Source organism: Manis pentadactyla, chromosome 6 (assembly GCF_030020395.1).
Source record: "Manis pentadactyla isolate mManPen7 chromosome 6, mManPen7.hap1, whole genome shotgun sequence".
Classification (NCBI taxonomy): domain Eukaryota; kingdom Metazoa; phylum Chordata; class Mammalia; order Pholidota; family Manidae; genus Manis; species Manis pentadactyla.
In genome coordinates this window covers 35607756-35626377 of record NC_080024.1, presented here as the reverse complement: position 1 = coordinate 35626377, position 18622 = coordinate 35607756, and the positions used below count along the sequence as shown (strand labels likewise).

The 18622-nt window shown below is 40.4% G+C and overlaps 2 protein-coding genes across 6 annotated transcripts in view; both read left to right on the top strand.

The window, feature by feature from the left end:
- The window catches only part of SGO2 (shugoshin 2), a 55089-nt gene extending 42818 nt beyond the window's left edge, over positions 1-12271 (top strand). Inside the window, exon 9 of the mRNA XM_057503713.1 lies at positions 11933-12271. Within this exon, the coding sequence (XP_057359696.1) occupies positions 11933-11948 (16 nt within the window). The 3' untranslated portion in view covers positions 11949-12271. The remainder of the gene's footprint in view (positions 1-11932) is intronic.
- A 4471-nt stretch (positions 12272-16742) lies between these two features.
- LOC118933612 (aldehyde oxidase) overlaps positions 16743-18622 on the top strand; it is a 65979-nt gene continuing 64099 nt past the window's right edge. Inside the window, exons 1-2 of one of the 5 annotated variants that reach the window (XM_036928131.2) lie at positions 16755-17196; positions 18256-18298. Coding sequence is in view for 2 of the 5 variants with exons in the window: in XM_036928133.2 (XP_036784028.2) it covers positions 17152-17196 (45 nt within the window). In the remaining 3 variants the exon portion in view is untranslated. Of the gene's footprint in view, positions 17197-18145; positions 18299-18622 lie in introns of all 5 variants that reach the window. The other 4 variants (XM_036928130.2, XM_036928133.2, XM_036928126.2 and 1 more) reach the window with 4 other exon arrangements.

Genomic DNA, 18622 nt, shown 5'->3' with positions numbered 1-18622 from the left:
TAGAATCCTACACAGGATCCCACTTGGCATTTACTTTTGTTACTCCTTAGTCTCCTCCAGCCTGTGACAGTTCTCAGTCCTTCCTTTTCCTTCATGACTTTGACACCTTTGAACACTACTGGTCGGTTATTTTGTAGAATATCCCTCAGTTTGGTTTGTCTCATAAGTACAATGCGGTCGTGCACTTTTGGCAAGAGCTTCACTGAAATGGTACGTCCTCGCTGCATCATGTCAGTATTCCTCCTTACCAGTAATGTTGAGCTTGGTGCCTTGATTGAGGTGGTGTCTGCTGGGGTTTTTTCACAGTAAAGTTACTGTATTTTCCTTTATAGTTAATTGACACTGGGGGAGATACTTTGAGTCTATACATCTTATTGCTTCTCAAACTTCTACCCACTAATTTCAGCACCCATTTATGGATCATGTCTGCAACAGTTAATACTGTGGTGTTTGCCTAATAATGATTTTCAATTTCCCTCTTTCCTTCTACATTAATTAGAATTTGTAAGGAAGACTTGTCCCTTCTCCCTCCCTTATTTATTTATTTATCTCAGTATGGACTTATGGACATTTATTCTACAAGTTAAATCTAATACTATCAATATTTATTTTGTTGATCACCTCATTCCAGCTTTGGCTATGAGGAGATCCTTCAGGCTGGTGGCTTCTTGTGTTCTTTCAACAAACCTCATATATATTTTGAGCACTTCCTTACTTTCTGACACACAAGATGTTCCAGGTTCATCTTTATGTTTTTCCTGCCCTAGCCCACAAATCAGGCATTCCTTCAGAGAGATTCCTTGGATTGAAGAATTTTGTTTAGAAACCAAGATCTGGGCACTAGGTATTTTCATTGCTTGTGTTGTGTTGTATTAGTTACTTGTTGCTGCATAACAGTATTAATATAAACCTAGTAGCTTAAAACACCATAGATTTATTATGTTTCAGTTTCTATGGCCCAGGAATCTGGGCTTGGCTTACTTGGGTGCACTGCTTAGTTTCACATAGCTGCAGTCAAGTTATTGTCAAGGCTGATTCTCATCTGGAGGCTCTACAGGTGGAGAATCTGCTTCCAAGGTCAGCACACGTGGTTGGCAGATTTCACTTCCATGTAGTTATAGGACAGAGGGCCCCAGCTTCCTGCTTTTGGCTGGAGGCTGCCCTTAACTCCAAGAGGCCACCCTCAGCTCCTTGCCACATGGGCCTCTCAACATGGCTACTTACTTCAAAGCTAGCTACAGAGAGTGTCTCTAGAGCAAATCCTTTGGCAGATGGAGTCTTATATAAAGAAGTGTAATCTCTGAAATGAGACATGCCATCACCTTTTCTGTATTCTGTTGTTAAGATGCAAGACACAGCTCCCATCATACTCAAGGAAAGGGGATTATATAAGCATGGATACTAGTAGGTAGGGATCATGAGAGGAGGTCCTCCTTGAAAAGTCTGGCCACCCCAGGGATTGTTGCTATCAGGGCCTCTCAGCAGACAGAGTTTGGAAATATATGTATGTATACCAATCCACACATACACACACTTTTATATTTCTCTGTCAATATGTATAGTAAAAACATTGAGTTTATACTGACACTTTTATTCTATTTCACTACCAAGCACTAGATGTCAGCACTCACCCATTTAACACCATAAAAAATGTCTCTTAAGTTTGCAGAATGTCACCTGGTGGGCAAAAACACCCTGAGTTGAAAACCACTAGTGTAGCTTGTTGGTATCGTTATTGTGATTGAATTAAATCGATACGTTAATTGAGGGAGCACTAGCATTCTTTGTATTGAGTCAAGCTGGGTAAGAACAGATGTCTATTTATTCAACTCTTCTCTGGTAACTAAATTGAAAGTGTTTTAACATCTTCCTCATAGAGATTTTACACATTTCTTGTTAAATTTATTTCTAGGTATTTAGTCTTTTTTGTTGCTCTTATTAATGGACATGTAACTTGGACATATAAATCATGCCCAATGTTTATTGTTTGTAGGTATAAAAAGTGTTGAATTCTGTGTGAGTTTGTTACTTGCCACTTAACTAAATTCTTTTGTTTTCTTTTTTTCCTTTTTTTTAGATAATTATTTTTTATTGAAGGGTAGTTGACGCACAGTATTACATTACATTAGTTTCAAGTGTACAACACAGTGATAAAACATTTATATACATAATTCTAGGTTCCAGCTATCACCCTACCAAGCTGTTACAATATCTTGACTATATTCCTTATGCTATACATTACATCCCGGTTACTTATTTATTTTACCATTGGAAGTCTGTCCTTTTTTTTTTTTTTTGTGTGAGGGCATCTCTCATATTTATTGATCAAATGGTTGTTAACGACAATAAAATTGTGTATGGGGGAGTCAATGCTCAATGCACAATCATTAATCCACCCCAAGCCTAATTTTCGTCAGTCTCCAATCTTCTGAGGCATAACAAACAAGTTCTTACATGGAGAACAAATTCTTACATAATGAATAAGTTACATAGTGAACCGTACAAGGGCAGTCATCACAGAAACTTTCGGTTTTGCTCATGCATTATGAACTATAAACAGTCAGTTCAAATATGAATATTCATGTGGTTTTTATACTTGATTTATATGTGGATACCACATTTCTCTCTTTATTATTATTATTTTTAATAAAATGCTGAAGTGGTAGGTAGATACAAGATAAAGGTAGAAAACATAGTTTAGTGTTGTAAGAGAGCAAATGTAGATGATCAGGTGTGTGCCTGTAGACAATGTGTTAATCCAAGCTAGACAAGGGCAATAAAACATCCACGTATGCAGAAGATTTCTCTCAGAATGGGGGGGTGAGGTTCTAAGCCTCACCTCTGTTGATCCCCAATTTCTCACCTGATGACCCCCCTGCGACTGTGCCTGTCTTAGGTTGTTCCTCCCTTGAGGAATCTTACCCGTCTCTGGCTAACCAGTCATCTTCCGGGGCCATACAGGGAAATGTGAAGTTGGTAAGTGAGAGGGAAGCCTTATTGTTTGAAATGGTTAGCTTTTTATTTCTTTGCATATTTATGCCCTGTAGCTTCTATGCCCAGCATTTGTCTTGAGGTATCTTTACCACTTGGAGGAGTTATGATACTCGGTAAATTTGATATGAGGCACGAATTCTATTTAAGGGTTGTAATTAGGAAGGAAGAAGAAAAGCTATAGAAGTAGCAGGCGGAAGAAAACATGGGAAGATTGATTATTTCTTTGACATATCTTCTTGTAGAGTAACTTCAGCATGTATAGGTTTTAAGCTACTAATTAAATTGCGCACACACATTAACATAATAGGAGTATAGTTACATAACCAAAGCATATCTGTAATTACCAGCCATCTCCAGTGAAACCAAGAAAACCAGTTAGGCACCTTAGGCATTTGTGAAAACTTATCTATGATATGGTGGATATTGTCCAACTGAACTTGAACAGTCTGAGATAAATCACAGAAATTAAAACAACCCATTCCTGGGGAATGTTCACATCCCTTATGTTCTTTTAACAGTAAATAGTCTGTAGTTGTAAGATTTTGGAGCGCTACAATTTGCACTTCTCCTAATTCTTGATTGAGTTCCAACAGTATAGATCCAGTCAAATTTGTTGTTTTACTGTATGCACAGGCCAGCTTAGATATCTCCTTCATTCCCATGGCAAGTCCAGGAGCTGATGGGATGAATGCATCTACAGCTGTAGCAGTGCGTGGATCTTTGTTGGGGTTTTTTGATGATCATCTTCTGGCATGAGTCTTCCCGAGAGTGCTGATGTTGGAAGTTCTCTTTCATATTGTATCTTAGTTCATTTTCGGGGTAGCCCAATTAGGCTTTGATCTTCTGTATAAATGCAAACAGACCCTTTGCCTACACTTTTATATGCCCTTTATACCCTTGTGTAGAACTCATTGGAGGTTACCACACAGAACTGCCCTTTTTTTTGTTGTTTTGTTTTGTTTTGTTTTTGGTATCACTAATCTACACTTACATGATGAATATTATGTTTACTAGGCTCTCCCCTATACCAGGTCTCCCCTATAAACCCCTTTACAGTCACTGTCCATCAGCATAGCAAAATGTTGTAGAATCACTACTTGCCTTCTCTGTGTTGTACAGCCCTCCCCTTTCTCCTACCCCCCCCATGCATGTTAATCTTAATACCCCTCTACTTCTCCCACCCCCTTATCCCTCCCTACCCACCCATCCTCCCCAGTCCCTTTCCCTTTGGTACCTGTTAGTCCATTATTGAGTTCTGTGATTCTGGTGCTGTTTTGTTCCTTCAGTTTTTCCTTTGTTCTTATATTCCACAGATAAGTGAAATCATTTGGTATTTCTCTTTCTCCGCTTGGCTTGTTTCACTGAGCGTAATACCCTCCAGCTCCATCCATGTTGCTGCAAATGATTGGATTTGCCCTTTTCTTATGGCTGAGTAGTATTCCATTGTGTATATGTACCACATCTTCTTTATCCATTCATCTATCGATGGACATCTAGGTTGCTTCCAATTCTTGGCTATTGTAAATAGTGCTGCGATAAACATAGGGGTGCACTGATCTTTCTCATACTTGATTGCTGCATTCTTAGGGTAAATTCCTAGGAGTGCAATTCCTGGGTCAAATGGTAAGTCTGTTTTGAGCATTTTGATGTACCTCCATACTGCTTTCCACAATGGTTGAACTAACTTACATTCTCACCAGCAGTGTAGGAGGGTCCCCCTTTCTCCACAGCCTCGCCAACATTTGTTGTTGTTTGTCTTTTGGATGGCAGCCATCCTTACTGGTGTGAGGTGATACCTCATTGTAGTTTTAATTTGCATTTCTCTGATAATTAGCGATGTGGAGCATCTTTTCATGTGTCTGTTGGCCATCTGTATTTCTTTTTTGGAGAACTGTCTGTTCAGTTCCTCTGCCCATTTTTTAATTGGGTTATTTGTTTTTTGTTTGTTGAGGCGTGTGAGCTCTTTATATATTCTGGACGTCAAGCCTTTATCGGATGTGTCATTTTCAAATAAATTCTCCCATACTAGTGACAGTTTAACTTCTTCTTTACCAATCTGGATTCCTTGTATTTCTTTGTTTTGTCTGATTGCCGTGGCTAGGACCTCCAGTACTATGTTAAATAACAGTGGAGAGAGTGGGCATCCCTGTCTAGTTCCCGATCTCAGAGGAAATGCTTTCAGCTTCTCGCTGTTCAATATAATGTTGGCTGTGGGTTTATCATAGATGGCCTTTATTATGTTGAGGTACTTGCCCTCTATTCCCATTTTGCTGAGAGTTTTTATCATGAATGGATGTTGAACTTTGTCAAATGCTTTTTCAGCATCTATGGAGATGATCATGTGGTTTTTGTCTTTCTTTTTGTTGATGTGGTGGATGATGTTGATGGACTTTCGAATGTTGTACCATCCTTGCATCCCTGGGATGAATCCCACTTGATCATGGTGTATGATCCTTTTGATGTATTTTTGAATTCGGTTTGCTAATATTTTGTTGAGTATTTTTGCATCTACATTCATCAGGTATATTGGTCTGTAGTTTTCTTTTTTGGTGGGGTCTTTGCCTGGTTTTGGTATTAGGGTGATGTTAGCTTCATAGAATGAGTTTGGGAGTATCCCCTCCTCCTCTATTTTTTGGAAAACTTTAAGGAGAATGGGTATTATGTCTTCCCTGTATGTCTGATAAAATTCCGAGGTAAATCCATCTGGCCTGGGGGTTTTGTTCTTTGGTAGTTTTTTGATTACCGCTTCAATTTCGTTGCTGGTAATTGGTCTGTTTAGATTTTCTGTTTCTTCCTGGGTCAGTCTTGGAAGGTTGTATTTTTCTAGGAAGTTGTCCATTTCTCCTAGGTTTCCCAGCTTGTTAGCATATAGGTTTTCATAGTATTCTCCAATAATTCTTTGCATTTCCGTGGGGTCCGTCGTGATTTTTCCTTTCTTGTTTCTGATACTGTTGATTTGTGTTGACTCTCTTTTCTTCTTAATAAGTCTGGCTAGAGGCTTATCTATTTTGTTTATTTTCTCGAAGAACCAGCTCTTGGTTTCATTGATTTTTGCTATTGTTTTATTCTTCTCAATTTTATTTATTTCTTCTCTGATCTTTATTATGTCCCTCCTTCTGCTGACCTTAGGCCTCATCTGTTCTTCTTTTTCCAATTTCGATAATTGTGACATTAGACCATTCATTTGGGATTGCTCTTCCTTTTTTAAATATGCTTGGATTGCTATATACTTTCCTCTTAAGACTGCTTTTGCTGTGTCCCACAGAAGTTGGGGCTTAGTGTTGTTGTTGTCATTTGTTTCCATATATTGCTGGATCTCCATTTTGATTTGGTCATTGATCCATTGATTATTGAGGAGCGTGTTGTTAAGCCTCCATGTGTTTGTGAGCCTCTTTGCTTTCTTTGTACAGTTTATTTCTAGTTTTATGCCTTTGTGGTCTGAAAAGTTGGTTGGTAGGATTTCAATCTTTTGGAATTTTCTGAGGCTCTTTTTGTGGCCTAGTATGTGGTCTATTCTGGAGAATGTTCCATGTGCACTTGAGAAGAATGTGTATCCTGTTGCTTTTGGATGTAGAGTTCTATAGATGTCTATTAGGTCCATCTGCTCTACTGTGTTGTTCAGTGCTTCCGTGTCCTTACTTATTTTCTGCCCACTGGATCTATCCTTTGGGGTGAGTGGTGTGTTGAAGTCTCCTAGAATGAATGCATTGCAGTCTATATTCCCCTTTAGTTCTGTTAGTATTTGTTTCACATATGCTGGTGCTCCTGTGTTGGGTGCATATATATTTAGAATGGTTACATCCTCTTGATGGACTGAGCCCTTTATCATTATGTAGTGTCCTTCTTTATCTCTTGTTACTTTCTTTGTTTTGAAGTCTATTTTGTCTCATATTAGTACTGCAACCCCTGCTTTCTTCTCACTCTTGTTTGCTTGAAATATGTTTTTCCATCTCTTGACTTTTAGTCTGTACATGTCTTTGGGTTTGAGGTGAGTTTCTTGTAAGCAGCATATAGATGGGTCTTGCTTTTTTATCCATTCTGTTACTCTGTGTCTTTTGATTGGTGCATTCAACCCATTAACATTTAGGGTGACTATTGAAAGATATGTACTTATTGCCATTGCAGGCTTTAAATTCGTGGTTACCAAAGGTTCAAGGTTAGCCTCTTTAGTACCTTACTGCCTAACTTAGCTCGCTTATTGAGCTGTTATATACACTGTCTGGAGATTCTTTTCTTCTCTCCCTTCTTGTTCCTCCTCCTTGATTCTTCATATGTTGGGTGTTTTGTGCTGTGCTCTTTCTAGGAGTGCTCCCATCTAGAGCAGTCCCTGTAAGATGTTCTGTAGAGGTGGTTTGTGGGAAGCAAATTCCCTCAGCTTTTGTTTGTCTGGGAATTGTTTAATCCCACCATCATATTTGAATGATAGTCGTGCTGGATACAGTATCCTTGGTTCAAGGCCCTTCTGTTTCATTGTATTAAATATATCATGCCATTCTCTTCTGGCCTGTAGGGTTTCTGTTGAGAAATCTGATGTTAGCCTGATGGGTTTCCCTTTATAGGTGACCTTTTTCTCTCTAGCTGCCTTTAACACTCTTTCCTTGTCCTTGATCTTTGCCATTTTAATTATTATGTGTCTTGGTGTTGTCCTTCTTGGATCCTTTCTGTTGGGGGTTCTGTGTATTTCCGTGGTCTGTTCGATTATTTCCTCCCCCAGTTTGGGGAAGTTTTTGGCAATTTTTTCTTCTAAGATACTTTCCATCTCTTTGCCTCTCTCTTCTTCTTCTGGGACCCCTGTAATACGGATATTGTTCCTTTTAGATTGGTCACACAGTTCTCTTAATATTGTTTCATTCCTGGAGATCCTTTTGTCTCTCTCTATGTCAGCTTCTATGCGTTCCTGTTCTCTGATTTCAATTCCATCAATGGCCTCTGCATTCTGCATTCTATCCATTCTGCTTATAAGCCCTTCCAGAGTTTGTTTCATTTCTGCGATCTCCTTTCTGGCATCTGTGATCTCCCTCCGGACTTCATCCCATTTCTCTTGCGTATTTCTCTGCATCTCTGTCAGCATGTTTATGATTCTTATTTTGAATTCTTTTTCAGGAAGACTGGTTAGGTCTGTCTCCTTCTCTGGTGTTGTCTCTGTGATCTTTGTCTGCCTGTAGGTTTGCCTTTTCATGGTGATAGGAATAGTCTGCAGAACTGGGACGAGTGACGGCTGGAAGGACTTCCTTTCTTGTTGGTTTGTGGCCCTCCTCTCCTGGGAGAACAGCGACCTCTAGTGGCTTGTGCTGGGCAGCTGCGCGCAGACAGGGCTTCTGCTTCCTGCCCCGCTGCTATGGAGTTAATCTCCGCTGTTGCTGTGGGCGTGGCCTGGCTCGGGCAGCTGCTCCAAAATGGTGGAGTCGCGTTGGAGCAGGAGCGGCTGGGAGGCTATTTATCTCCGTAAGGGGCCTCCTTGCTCCCTGCAGCCCAGGGGTTAGGGTGCCCAGAGATCCCCGGATTCCCTACCTCTGGATTAAGTGTCCCGCCCTACCCCTTTAAGACTTCCAAAAAGCACCCGCCAAAACAAAACAACGACCACCAAAAAAAAAAAAAGAAAAAAATTTTTAAATTAAAAAAAAATATATATTTTTTAATTAAAAAAAAAAGGTGGTCGCTCGTTTTTCTTTATTCTCCGGTGCCAGCCTCGGGCCTCTGCTCACCGGTCTTTCTGCCCAGTTTCCCTAGTATTGGGGTCCCTATCCCTTTAAGACTTCCAAAAAGCGCTCGACAAAACAAAACAGCAAAAAAGCAAAAAAAAAATAATGGTCGCGCGCTTTTCTTATGTCCTCCGACACCCGGCCTCCAGTGCCCGCTCACTGTTCTTGCTGCCCTATTTCCCTAGTACCCAGGGCCCTGCACTCTGGCCCGGATGGCTGGGGCTGGGTGTTCGGCAGTCCTGGGCTCTGTCTCCCTCCCGCTCTGCCTATTCTTCTCCCGCCGGGAGCTGGGGGGAGGGGCGCTCGGCTCCCGCGGGGCCGGGGCTTGTATCTTACCCCCTTCGCGAGGCGCTGGGTTCTCTCAGGTGCGGATGTGGTCTGGATATTGTCCTGTGTCCTCTGGTGTTTATTCTAGGAAGGGTTGTCTTTGTTATATTTTCATAGATATATGTTGTTTTGGGAGGAGATTTCCGCTGCTCTACTCATGCCGCCATCATCCGCCCCTCCTCAATTCTTTTGTTTTCTGTCTCATTGATTCTCTGGAGTTTTCCAGAGATACTGTGAAATCATCTGGAAATATAGTTTTGCTTCTTTACCTTTTCACATGTCTCTGATTGATTTCTCTTGTCTCATTCTATTGGCTAACAGCTCAAGTACAGTGTTGAATACTTCTTATTCTAGCCTGTTCTTATTTAAGTGAAAATACCTCTAGTCTCCCCATTAAATAAGATGCTGGCTTTAGGGTTAGAGTACATATATACATCTTATATAAGAACATGTCTCTCATTGACTGTTGAGTATTCTAATCACGAATGAGTGTTGAATTTTGTCAAAGTCTTTTTTAGCATCTATGAAAAGATCGTGTGCTTTCTCTACTTAGATTTATTTATTTATTTTTATTGAAGTATCATTAGTATACAATCTAATATTGATTTCAAGTATACAGCATAAGAAGATGTTAGAGAATCATTGGCTGTATTTACTAGATTTATTAACAGGGTTCTGATAGGCTTTCTAATACTGAACCAACCTTTCATTTCTGGAGTAAACTGCATTTTGTCATGGTGTATGTTTTTCATGATGTGGTGTTGGATTTGCTTTTGTAACTACTCTGAGCACTTTAGAAGAGTATTCTCTACTATCAGAGTGTACAATTCAATATTTATTCATAGATTTACCCTATTAATTGTGTTGCTTAGATCTTTTATCTATTTTTTGTCTACTTTATCTGTCTTGTACTGAGAGTACTATATTAAATCTCCTCTTATTTTGCTTTTGTCTGTCTCTGTGCATCGCCTGTAGTTTTTGCTTCATAAAGGCAGTTGCTCTGCTTTTTGGTACATAAATATCATAGTACCCATTCATTGTGGATTAGAGCTTTTACTATTAAAAATACCTCCCTCTGTCATGTACAGTGGTTTGGGGCTTAAGGGATAAAGATTTTTAAAAATAGAGTTATATTACCTTCCTGCCACTCCTATCCTCAGTGCCTATGATGATCACTCCAGAACACATTGCAAACAGATTCAATCATATCAGAAGCTGGGATATACTTGCTGCATGCCATTCCCAAAATGCAAAAAAAATGTCAGCTGGGTTGTCATCATTCTTAGTATTTATACTAATGTGCACTGTGATTTTTGCTTTAAAAAATTTTACCAGCTAAACTGTTTACCACATAATCTGCATGCCCAGTAGATCTAAACTAAAATAGTATACCATTTCAGTGCAGCATTTTGCTATATTTAGTTTAGAATAGATAACTCTTTTGAAATAATTAGTTCTACCTAATTCCTCAAGGCACTGGTGTCATATAGGCCTGGAAAGGAGTACAGGGTGTGTATCTAACCTTCATACCTTTTTAATGTAGGACCATGTGTATGTGCCTCATTCAAAAGCATAGATAATGTAAAGAATAAATACAATTCCATATCTTGCAACATGATATACTAGGTGCATGATCAACCCTTTTACTGAAAAAATTTAATTACTGGGTAAAATATAAAAAACCAAACCAGAACAACAACAACACTGTGAATGAATCTGTCAGCTAGTGGAGAAGTGAGAAAGCTCAAGTTAGAGACTGAATGAGAACAGGGACCCAGAGAAGCACACGGACCCTGGAACTGGCTTTTGACTGACTAAAGCATTGCATTCACAGTCTTATGGGGCTGGAGACAGAAGGCAGATCCTAGACTTAGCTAAAATGAAGAGTTTAATAGTAGATATCCTTCAATAAAGTTGAGTTACTCTCTCAGTAGAGGAGCAAACTAAAAATCACCTTTCCACCATCTTTTTTAAGCGCCAGAAAATGACTCTGGAACTGAATTGCAGAGAGGAAAAAATCTGAGACTTCATAGCCAAAATCAAAGTCTTTGGCATTGCAGCTGTAATTCACAATGCCTGAAAGTCCCAGAAAACATCAAGCTGAGGATTTAGCGTTAGTCCATGACTTGCAGTGCCCCCTGTTGTCTGTCAGAAGCAAATGGCAGATATTTTCTAGATTACTTCATCTCAGTCCTCAACACATTTTCCACAGATAGAGTTCCAAGTGAAATGAATGCCTAGCTCATAGTAAAGAAAAATGCTACACACAAGGGTAAAGGGTCCAGAAGAACCAATGGATAATAAGATTAAATACAGAATAAAATGTTTAATGTTTTAATGAAAGAGAGACTTGGAAATGAGTAAAGGTGTTGAGTGAAAAAAGCAAGTTACAGAAAAGCACCTCCAAATGATTCCATAGATTTAAAGGTCAAGCATAGGTAAAGCCAAGCAATATACTTTTAGGAGTGCAATGCACAGATGGTAAAAACTATAAAGAAAAGCAAGGGAGTGATGAACACATTTCAGGATAATGGTTACTTCTTGAGGGGCAAGAGAGATGTCATCAGAAAAGGGCACACTGGCGGCTTCTGAAGTGTGGCAGTGTTTTATTTCTTAACCTAGGGTAAGAATATCAATGTTTGACTTTTTAAATTGTATTATTTTCAAATACCCTTATGTGTATGCTAATAAGTTCATAATATGAAGGAAATAAGTAGTAAAACATATATAAACCTATGTTAATTTTTTTTTAACCATGTTTTAAATTTCAAATTCGTGGCAATACTTATAGTTTGAGGAAACTCCACTCTTGGTATGACGCAATAATTTTCTTCTCCATGCTTCACAGCAAAAGCATTAGCTTTCGATTCTTATTATTGTTAATCTTCCCCTTTTTTTCTCCTTTGCAGGAAGATGAGAAGATGAGCTGAATTTATGCATTCTGCTTTTCTGAATCCTCAAACCATAATGAATCAAAACAGACACAACTAGGATCAAAGTGAAAGCACATAACGAAAATTTTTTTATTTTCTTGTTTGTTTTCTGCCTTTTCATAGAATGTTGATTTATCCATTCTTATGTTTAGATAGATATATGTGCATGAAATAGCTACTTTGTAATATTAAATTTTAAAATCATTTTGGCCATCCTGTAACTTATCTACCTGCTCATTTAAGCTTGTCAATCTACCAACCTTTAATTAAACAGTAACTGTTAACCTTTTAATAAAATAAAATGTATTATAAATACTTTTGCATTGGTTATCTTGTGGCATACCAAGCTATCTTGTTTTGTTTTGTTTTAAACCATTCAGTACATGTGAACATGTATACGGTTTTCACAGTAGCCTCTGCCCCGGTCAGTTTTCTCTTACCCTTCATTCTTCTTTCAGAATAATTGTCAGGTGTCAGCTTCTGTGTTTCTGCTGTTATATGTAATCTGATGACTTGGTTGAGGTGCTTAACCTTTCAGGCTCTTTTGAATTGGTTTATAACTTTATTTTAAAGATCTGTGCTTAGCATTTCAGTAGTAAAATGTAATAAACCCTATTCATATCTGAGATCACAGAGCATAGCTTTACGTATTCAAATGACCAAATTCTATTCTGCCAGATGGAAAAGCTTTCATAGACAATATCTCACAGCTAAAATGGTGGACCCAGAAATCTTTAACAAACAAACACTTCAGATAATTCTGGGGCAGTTGGTCCTAGGACCAAACTTGGAGAAGCTGTAGGACTACAGAGTGCCACAGAACTTAATACTCATAATATCAACATTATGGTTTGAATGGAGGCCAGAAGCTTTTAATAAAGGAATAGTTTGCATAGTAGTTAAGAGCGTGGCACCCTGACAGTCTTTGGTCTCTTTCCTATACTCCTATTTAAGATTTTGGACCTCCTAGGGTCATTCTCTAGTACTGTATTTTTGTTCCTATGGCTTATTTCTATTTTTTTCTTCTTTGTATGAAATGTGTCTTTTATCTTTTTTTTTTGTCCCATGGAAATTATTTTTCATTTTATGTAGTCATATTTATCAACCTTTTATTGCTGGTGGAATTTGGTGACAGTAAGAAATAATCTTCCTCCTCCCATTATAAAGACATTTACACATCATTTAATTTTGTTTTTATATTTTAATTTCTGATTCCTATGAATTTTGTTCTATTATACGATATGGGGTATGGATACAATTTTCACCTTTTCCAAAATGACCCCCCATTAATTAAAAAGTCTGTATTTTCCACCACCGATTTGAAATACCTTTTTTAAAATACTGTATTTCTATGTATACTTAAATTTATCTCTTGATTTTCTGTTCTCTTCTACTAGTCTGTGTCTTTTTTTGTCCCACTACTAATAACTCTTTTAAATTGTAGAGACTTTAGGGGAGTTTCAAAGTTCCCCTCAGGGGTTTTATACATTTCTTCATAAATTAATGCCTAGAAATTTTTTTTCTTGATAATATAAATGGGATCTTCTCTTTGATTCCCTCTTATAATTGATTTTTGTTTGCATATATGAAGATTATTGACTTCTGTATGTTAATTACTAAACTCTGTTACTGTTTGTAGCATTTTCCAGACATATCTCCTGAAAACCAAGCTACCTTTACCTCTTTTCTTTCCCCTGGTTCTTAATGTCTCTCATTGCTCTCTCTTGTCCAATTGCATGATTGTTACCGCAAGTAAAACGTTAAATAGTATGGGATAGTGGGCATCCTTGTCTTGTTCCTGATTTTCATGAAAATACCCCTGGTTTTACCCAATTAACAAAGACACTGGGTTTGGAGCTGGTTATGTGTATTTCTAATCACTTTAAAGTGCTATCTGTCAATTTAATTTATTGAGTGGTTTTTAAAAAAATCTTGAATGAGTGTTGAATGTAGTCAGGTGGTTTTTACCACGGATGGAGATTGTATTAGGTAGGATCCAGCCAAGAGACAGAAACCACAATTATCTTATAAATTGTTAACCATATATGAGAGAACTGAACAGAACTGGAAAGGCAAAAGGGCCACTGGAGTATCACAGAGGAACCAACTATGAGACGCACCCACTGCCTTGGGCTGAGGGTGAAAGGAAGGGAGTGACACACAGCAGCAATTCACCGGAGAATTCCGCTTTATTAGGGAAAGGTGCTGGGTTATATAGGAAGGGGCATGGGGTGATTGTGGTGTCACTTCTACGGGGCTGGTGGCTATTGGCTAGGTGCTGGGATTAGTGGGGCGAGGGGTGATTGGGGTTCAGGTGGCGCCGGCGGGAACCGAGGACCCAGAAGAGAAGCAGAAATTTCGCCATCTTATGAGTGGGGGCCCTTCAGAGGGGACAAAGAGAAAAGGATGGAATTACTGAAACTGAAAAACTCAGGTGAAGAGTTCCAGGATTCTGGGGAAGGTGTACAACTGGTTTGGTGCTGTTTTCCCAAAGGGCCACGACAAGACTGGTCTGAGAGTGGAAACGCTGCAAATTAGAGCCAGCTGTCACTACTGAAGCCACTTGTTCCTGCCAGGGTGAAGTGTTTTGTGGTGATGCCAATAAGAACGGGAAGCAAACCGGAAGGAGCAAACCTTTTCTTCCTCTGCCATACTTCTGATTTGCCTCTAGCACCTTCTACCAGATAGCCTAGCAAAGGAAAAAAGCAGTTCGCGAAGGCATCGCCTTAACAGAGTGGACGTGTGGATTTGAAGCTGAAACACAATAGCTTAATAATCACAAAACTGATACATGATTATTCTCCTTACATATTTTAGCATGAGCTATATTCATTAATTTGTTGGTACTGAAACATTCTTATTTTCATGCAATCAATTCCACTTTTTAATGAGTGTCAACTGTTGTCTCTAAGTTCACTTCTCTCAACTTTGCTGTGTCATGCTGGAATTGCAAAGCATATTTATTTGCCAGCCGAGTCCTTTTTAGCTTCTGTCAGTAGGGGGCGATAAGAGATAGGAACTCAGAAGGAAAAGGGACTTCTGTTCGCTTGCTTTTCTGGGCAGCAACACCTCAAATGGGGCTTCCCTTGTGGGGAGCAGTTTGTTCAGCTCTCCTAGAACCAGGCCCAGTAGTCCCTGTGGTGGTACCAGCACTGCTTGGGCTGGGCCCCCTCACAGGCGTCAGGCCTAGCCCCACTGGGGGCCTCCTTCAGGCTCCTGAGATATCAGCACCATCCTGGCCACACACCATCCTTTTGGATCTGAGTTCTAACTCCCGGAAGCCCCTTCCCTAGCTCCTGAGGCAGACACAGTGGCTGAGCAGTGCTCTCCCCTCACACGTCTCCTCCCAGTTTCTAGGTTCTAATAATCCCAGCGGCTTACATTTATTTTTGCCCCCACTGATTCCTATCCAGTGTTGGAGGGAATGCAAAATGATGCAGCCTTGATAGAAAAGATTTTGCCAATGTCCAGCAAAATTAGATGTATATAAATTTTTACCTAGCAATCCCACTTTCAGAAAACTACACCAAAAATTATCTTGAAAAAAAATACAAAAACTCCACTATAGCATGGTTTGCAATAGCAAAGTAGAAAAGAAAAAAGGAACAACCTAAAGTAACTGTTATTGAGGACAGCTAACTTGAAAGCCACCTAAAATGAATAAAAATAACTATCAAGTTGGTGACGGATGCCTGACCTTAGGAAAAATATTTTGAATTTGTGTCTTAGATTATACTCTAAGGATAAAAAGAACTTTAAAGAAACCTTATACTTTCACTAGTCTTACTGCTGCCATAAATACTGATGTGGCTGTTTTGAAATAGATCTAAGGACAGATTAAAGCAATTATGTTAAGGTTTCATAACGAAGGTTTTTCGCATAAGAGAACAGATACAATAATAAAATCCAAGAATGTTTTTAAAAAACTGCAATCTTAAATTTTAATTAGAAATACTAGTGTGAACTCATGTTTTTTGCACTTCTCTTTTTAAAAATTTTTTTCTCAAGCATCCAAATTGTGGTTTCCAAATACTATTTCCCACTCAGAGGATCCAGGGCTTTTTGGAGAAATGGCTGGTTCCAAGTCTGGGATAGGATATAGGCAAGGTAAGCCTGGGGTGTCTTATTCTAGAAAGGAAGGAAATTTATCAAATACTAATGTGCCCATATCAAAAGGCCACAGGTTCCAGTTTGAAGTAGCTTCCATTGGCCCAAGATGGGATAAACTGAACATCAGTAAGAATGATGCCTGCAATTGAACAAAGCATATTAACTTTACAAAAAGTTGTAAATTCATAATGATTAAAAAAATGTGTTTAATAAATGAAATGACATGGGAAAGTGTTCCAAGTATGTTAAGTGAAAACAAGTCTGGAAAATAACTAGTTTGGTTCCACTTGAGTTTTTAAAGGTGTTATAGTACAGATTTCAAAATTGTAAAAATAGACCCAAAAACCTACTAATCGTAAATTCTAAATTGTAGGCTTACAGGTGATTTTTACTTTTATGCTTTTTACTGTTTTCCAAGTTTTATTTTTACATGTCTGTTGCTATGTAACAGTAAAACTTTGTGATTATTTGCTGGATGAACTGTGAATAGTGATAAAACTTCAAAAAAAACCTTTATATCAAGGTAGCTATTGATTTTTAAAACAAACTTGAATAATTATTTCTAAAACTGTGAGAGAATGTTGTGAAATAATTCATCGTCCTTAAGGTCCTCTCCTGCAAAGTTGGAACGAATATGATTCACTACAAAGACTGCGGGACTGCAGCAGGCGTCGTGGGACGAGATACGAAAAAAACCACTAAGAGTTCCCGGACCTCAGATCTAGCTGGCAAGCTCCTGAAAACATGCACGAATATAAGACGACCGAAGAGGTGTCACGGGAGCGGCAGGACCTGCTAAGGGGCGGGAGAGTGTGGCACAGACGCGGAGCGCCCCAGGCCGGGGGTGAGAAGGACTTCGGCCAGGATTTCGGTGCAGCCAGAGCGCTCCGGTGACGTCTCCATACCCCGGGCAAGAGTTTTCCTGGCCGGGCGCTCGCGGAATTTCGGATCTTAATCTGGACTTGCCTCATCGGGGCTGATCGCATTTCGGGCGCCAGCAGCCCGGGTTCGCTCGCCGGCTCAGCGCGCCGGGGTCCCACGTGCGGGTGAGCCTCCGCGGTGCCGTCGGGCCCCGGGTCTCCGCCATGGACGCGGCGGCAGAGCTGCTCTTCTACGTGAACGGCCGCCAGGTGAGCTCCCCCGAGGCTCCTGCGCACGCCGGCCCCGGGGGGCGCCGGGGGGCGCCGGGGGGCGGCGGGCCGGTCTGGGAGCCCCCCACCACGTCCCGGCAGTTAAAGGATGGGTCCTCAGGACCGCTCCGGATCCTGGGCCCCACCTTCCCCCCGTTCCTTTTCCCTCTCCTTCCAAGATGCACGGGCTGATTACCAAGCTTACCCCAACCCATAAAGAAGAGAAATGGCTCTTCTCACTCAAGGCTCCAGCCCTTCCTAATGTGCCTCAAACCCCACAGGTAACGGGGAGCAGCTTATAGATGGCGGAACCTCAGCTCTCAGGGCTTTGCCAAGAGCAGAGAGCAGTTTCGAGGTTGCGACGACCATAGTGATGAACTAATTCAAACCACTCCCACTGTTTCTCAGATGAGGAAATTGTGAATTTCCTGTCACAGCTAGTTCCTGGCAGAACTGAACCAAAGCTGGGTTCTGAGGACTCGAAGGTGCTCATTGCGACCACTGTTGGTGCGGAGTCTGCCCTTTCAGAACCTGGGCTTGCTCTGCAGAACCTCTGGGACAATGCCAGGCAGTGCCCCTGTTAGGGGGCATCCTTTGAAATACCCACCCTCGCCATGGCCATAGACTGCTCACTTTTAATGTTGTCCCAGCATATTGGCACCACTTTGCAAGGGGGAAACTGAGGCAGGAAGATTAAGGGGCTTCCTTAATATCTGATGGTCCAGCAAGGACCACGCTACCTGCCTTTCTTCAGTGCTAGCACCTCCCAGGCCACCTGAGAGCCTCTTTTGGACCAGGGACAGCCACAGCACTTTCCCTGACTGGCTGGAGGGACTCAACATGAGACTAAGGAAGGTCAAGCATCAGGACCTCTCACCTGTGACTGAGGCCTGTTCTAAGGCCCTGAGCTTAATTATGCGTTTATGGTTTTGTGTTGTTTTTCTTAAAGAGGAGCCCCTCAAAACTGTACAAGTTCTAGGCCAGATAAACCTTTTTCTGCTCCTGTTGCCTGGGTTCCACACCGAGTAAGATTCACTTGTTTCCCCATCTGCAATGGAGGCTGTGAGGATTCCCGCACAGGACTGCTTGCTATGAAAGTGAGGTGTGGCAATGGGGTGAGGTGTTACATTTTGTCAATTGTTCTTCTTTTGCATGACTGGATGGCATAGTAAACATAACTCTGACCTTTTGACAGATAAGGATTGGATTCTGGCTCCAACTCTTAATGAGTTACCCTAACCTCTTAGAGCCTCATTCCCTCTGTTAAAGGGGATAAATGTTACTTCACGAAGAGTGATAATGAATATTTAAACCATTTATTTGTTAAGGGCCAGCTCTGTGCCAGTCAGGGGCTATGGCAGAGCACAGAAATGACAAAGTCCCTGCTGCGTGGGGCTTGTGCTGTGCTGGAGAGGCAGCCAGCATA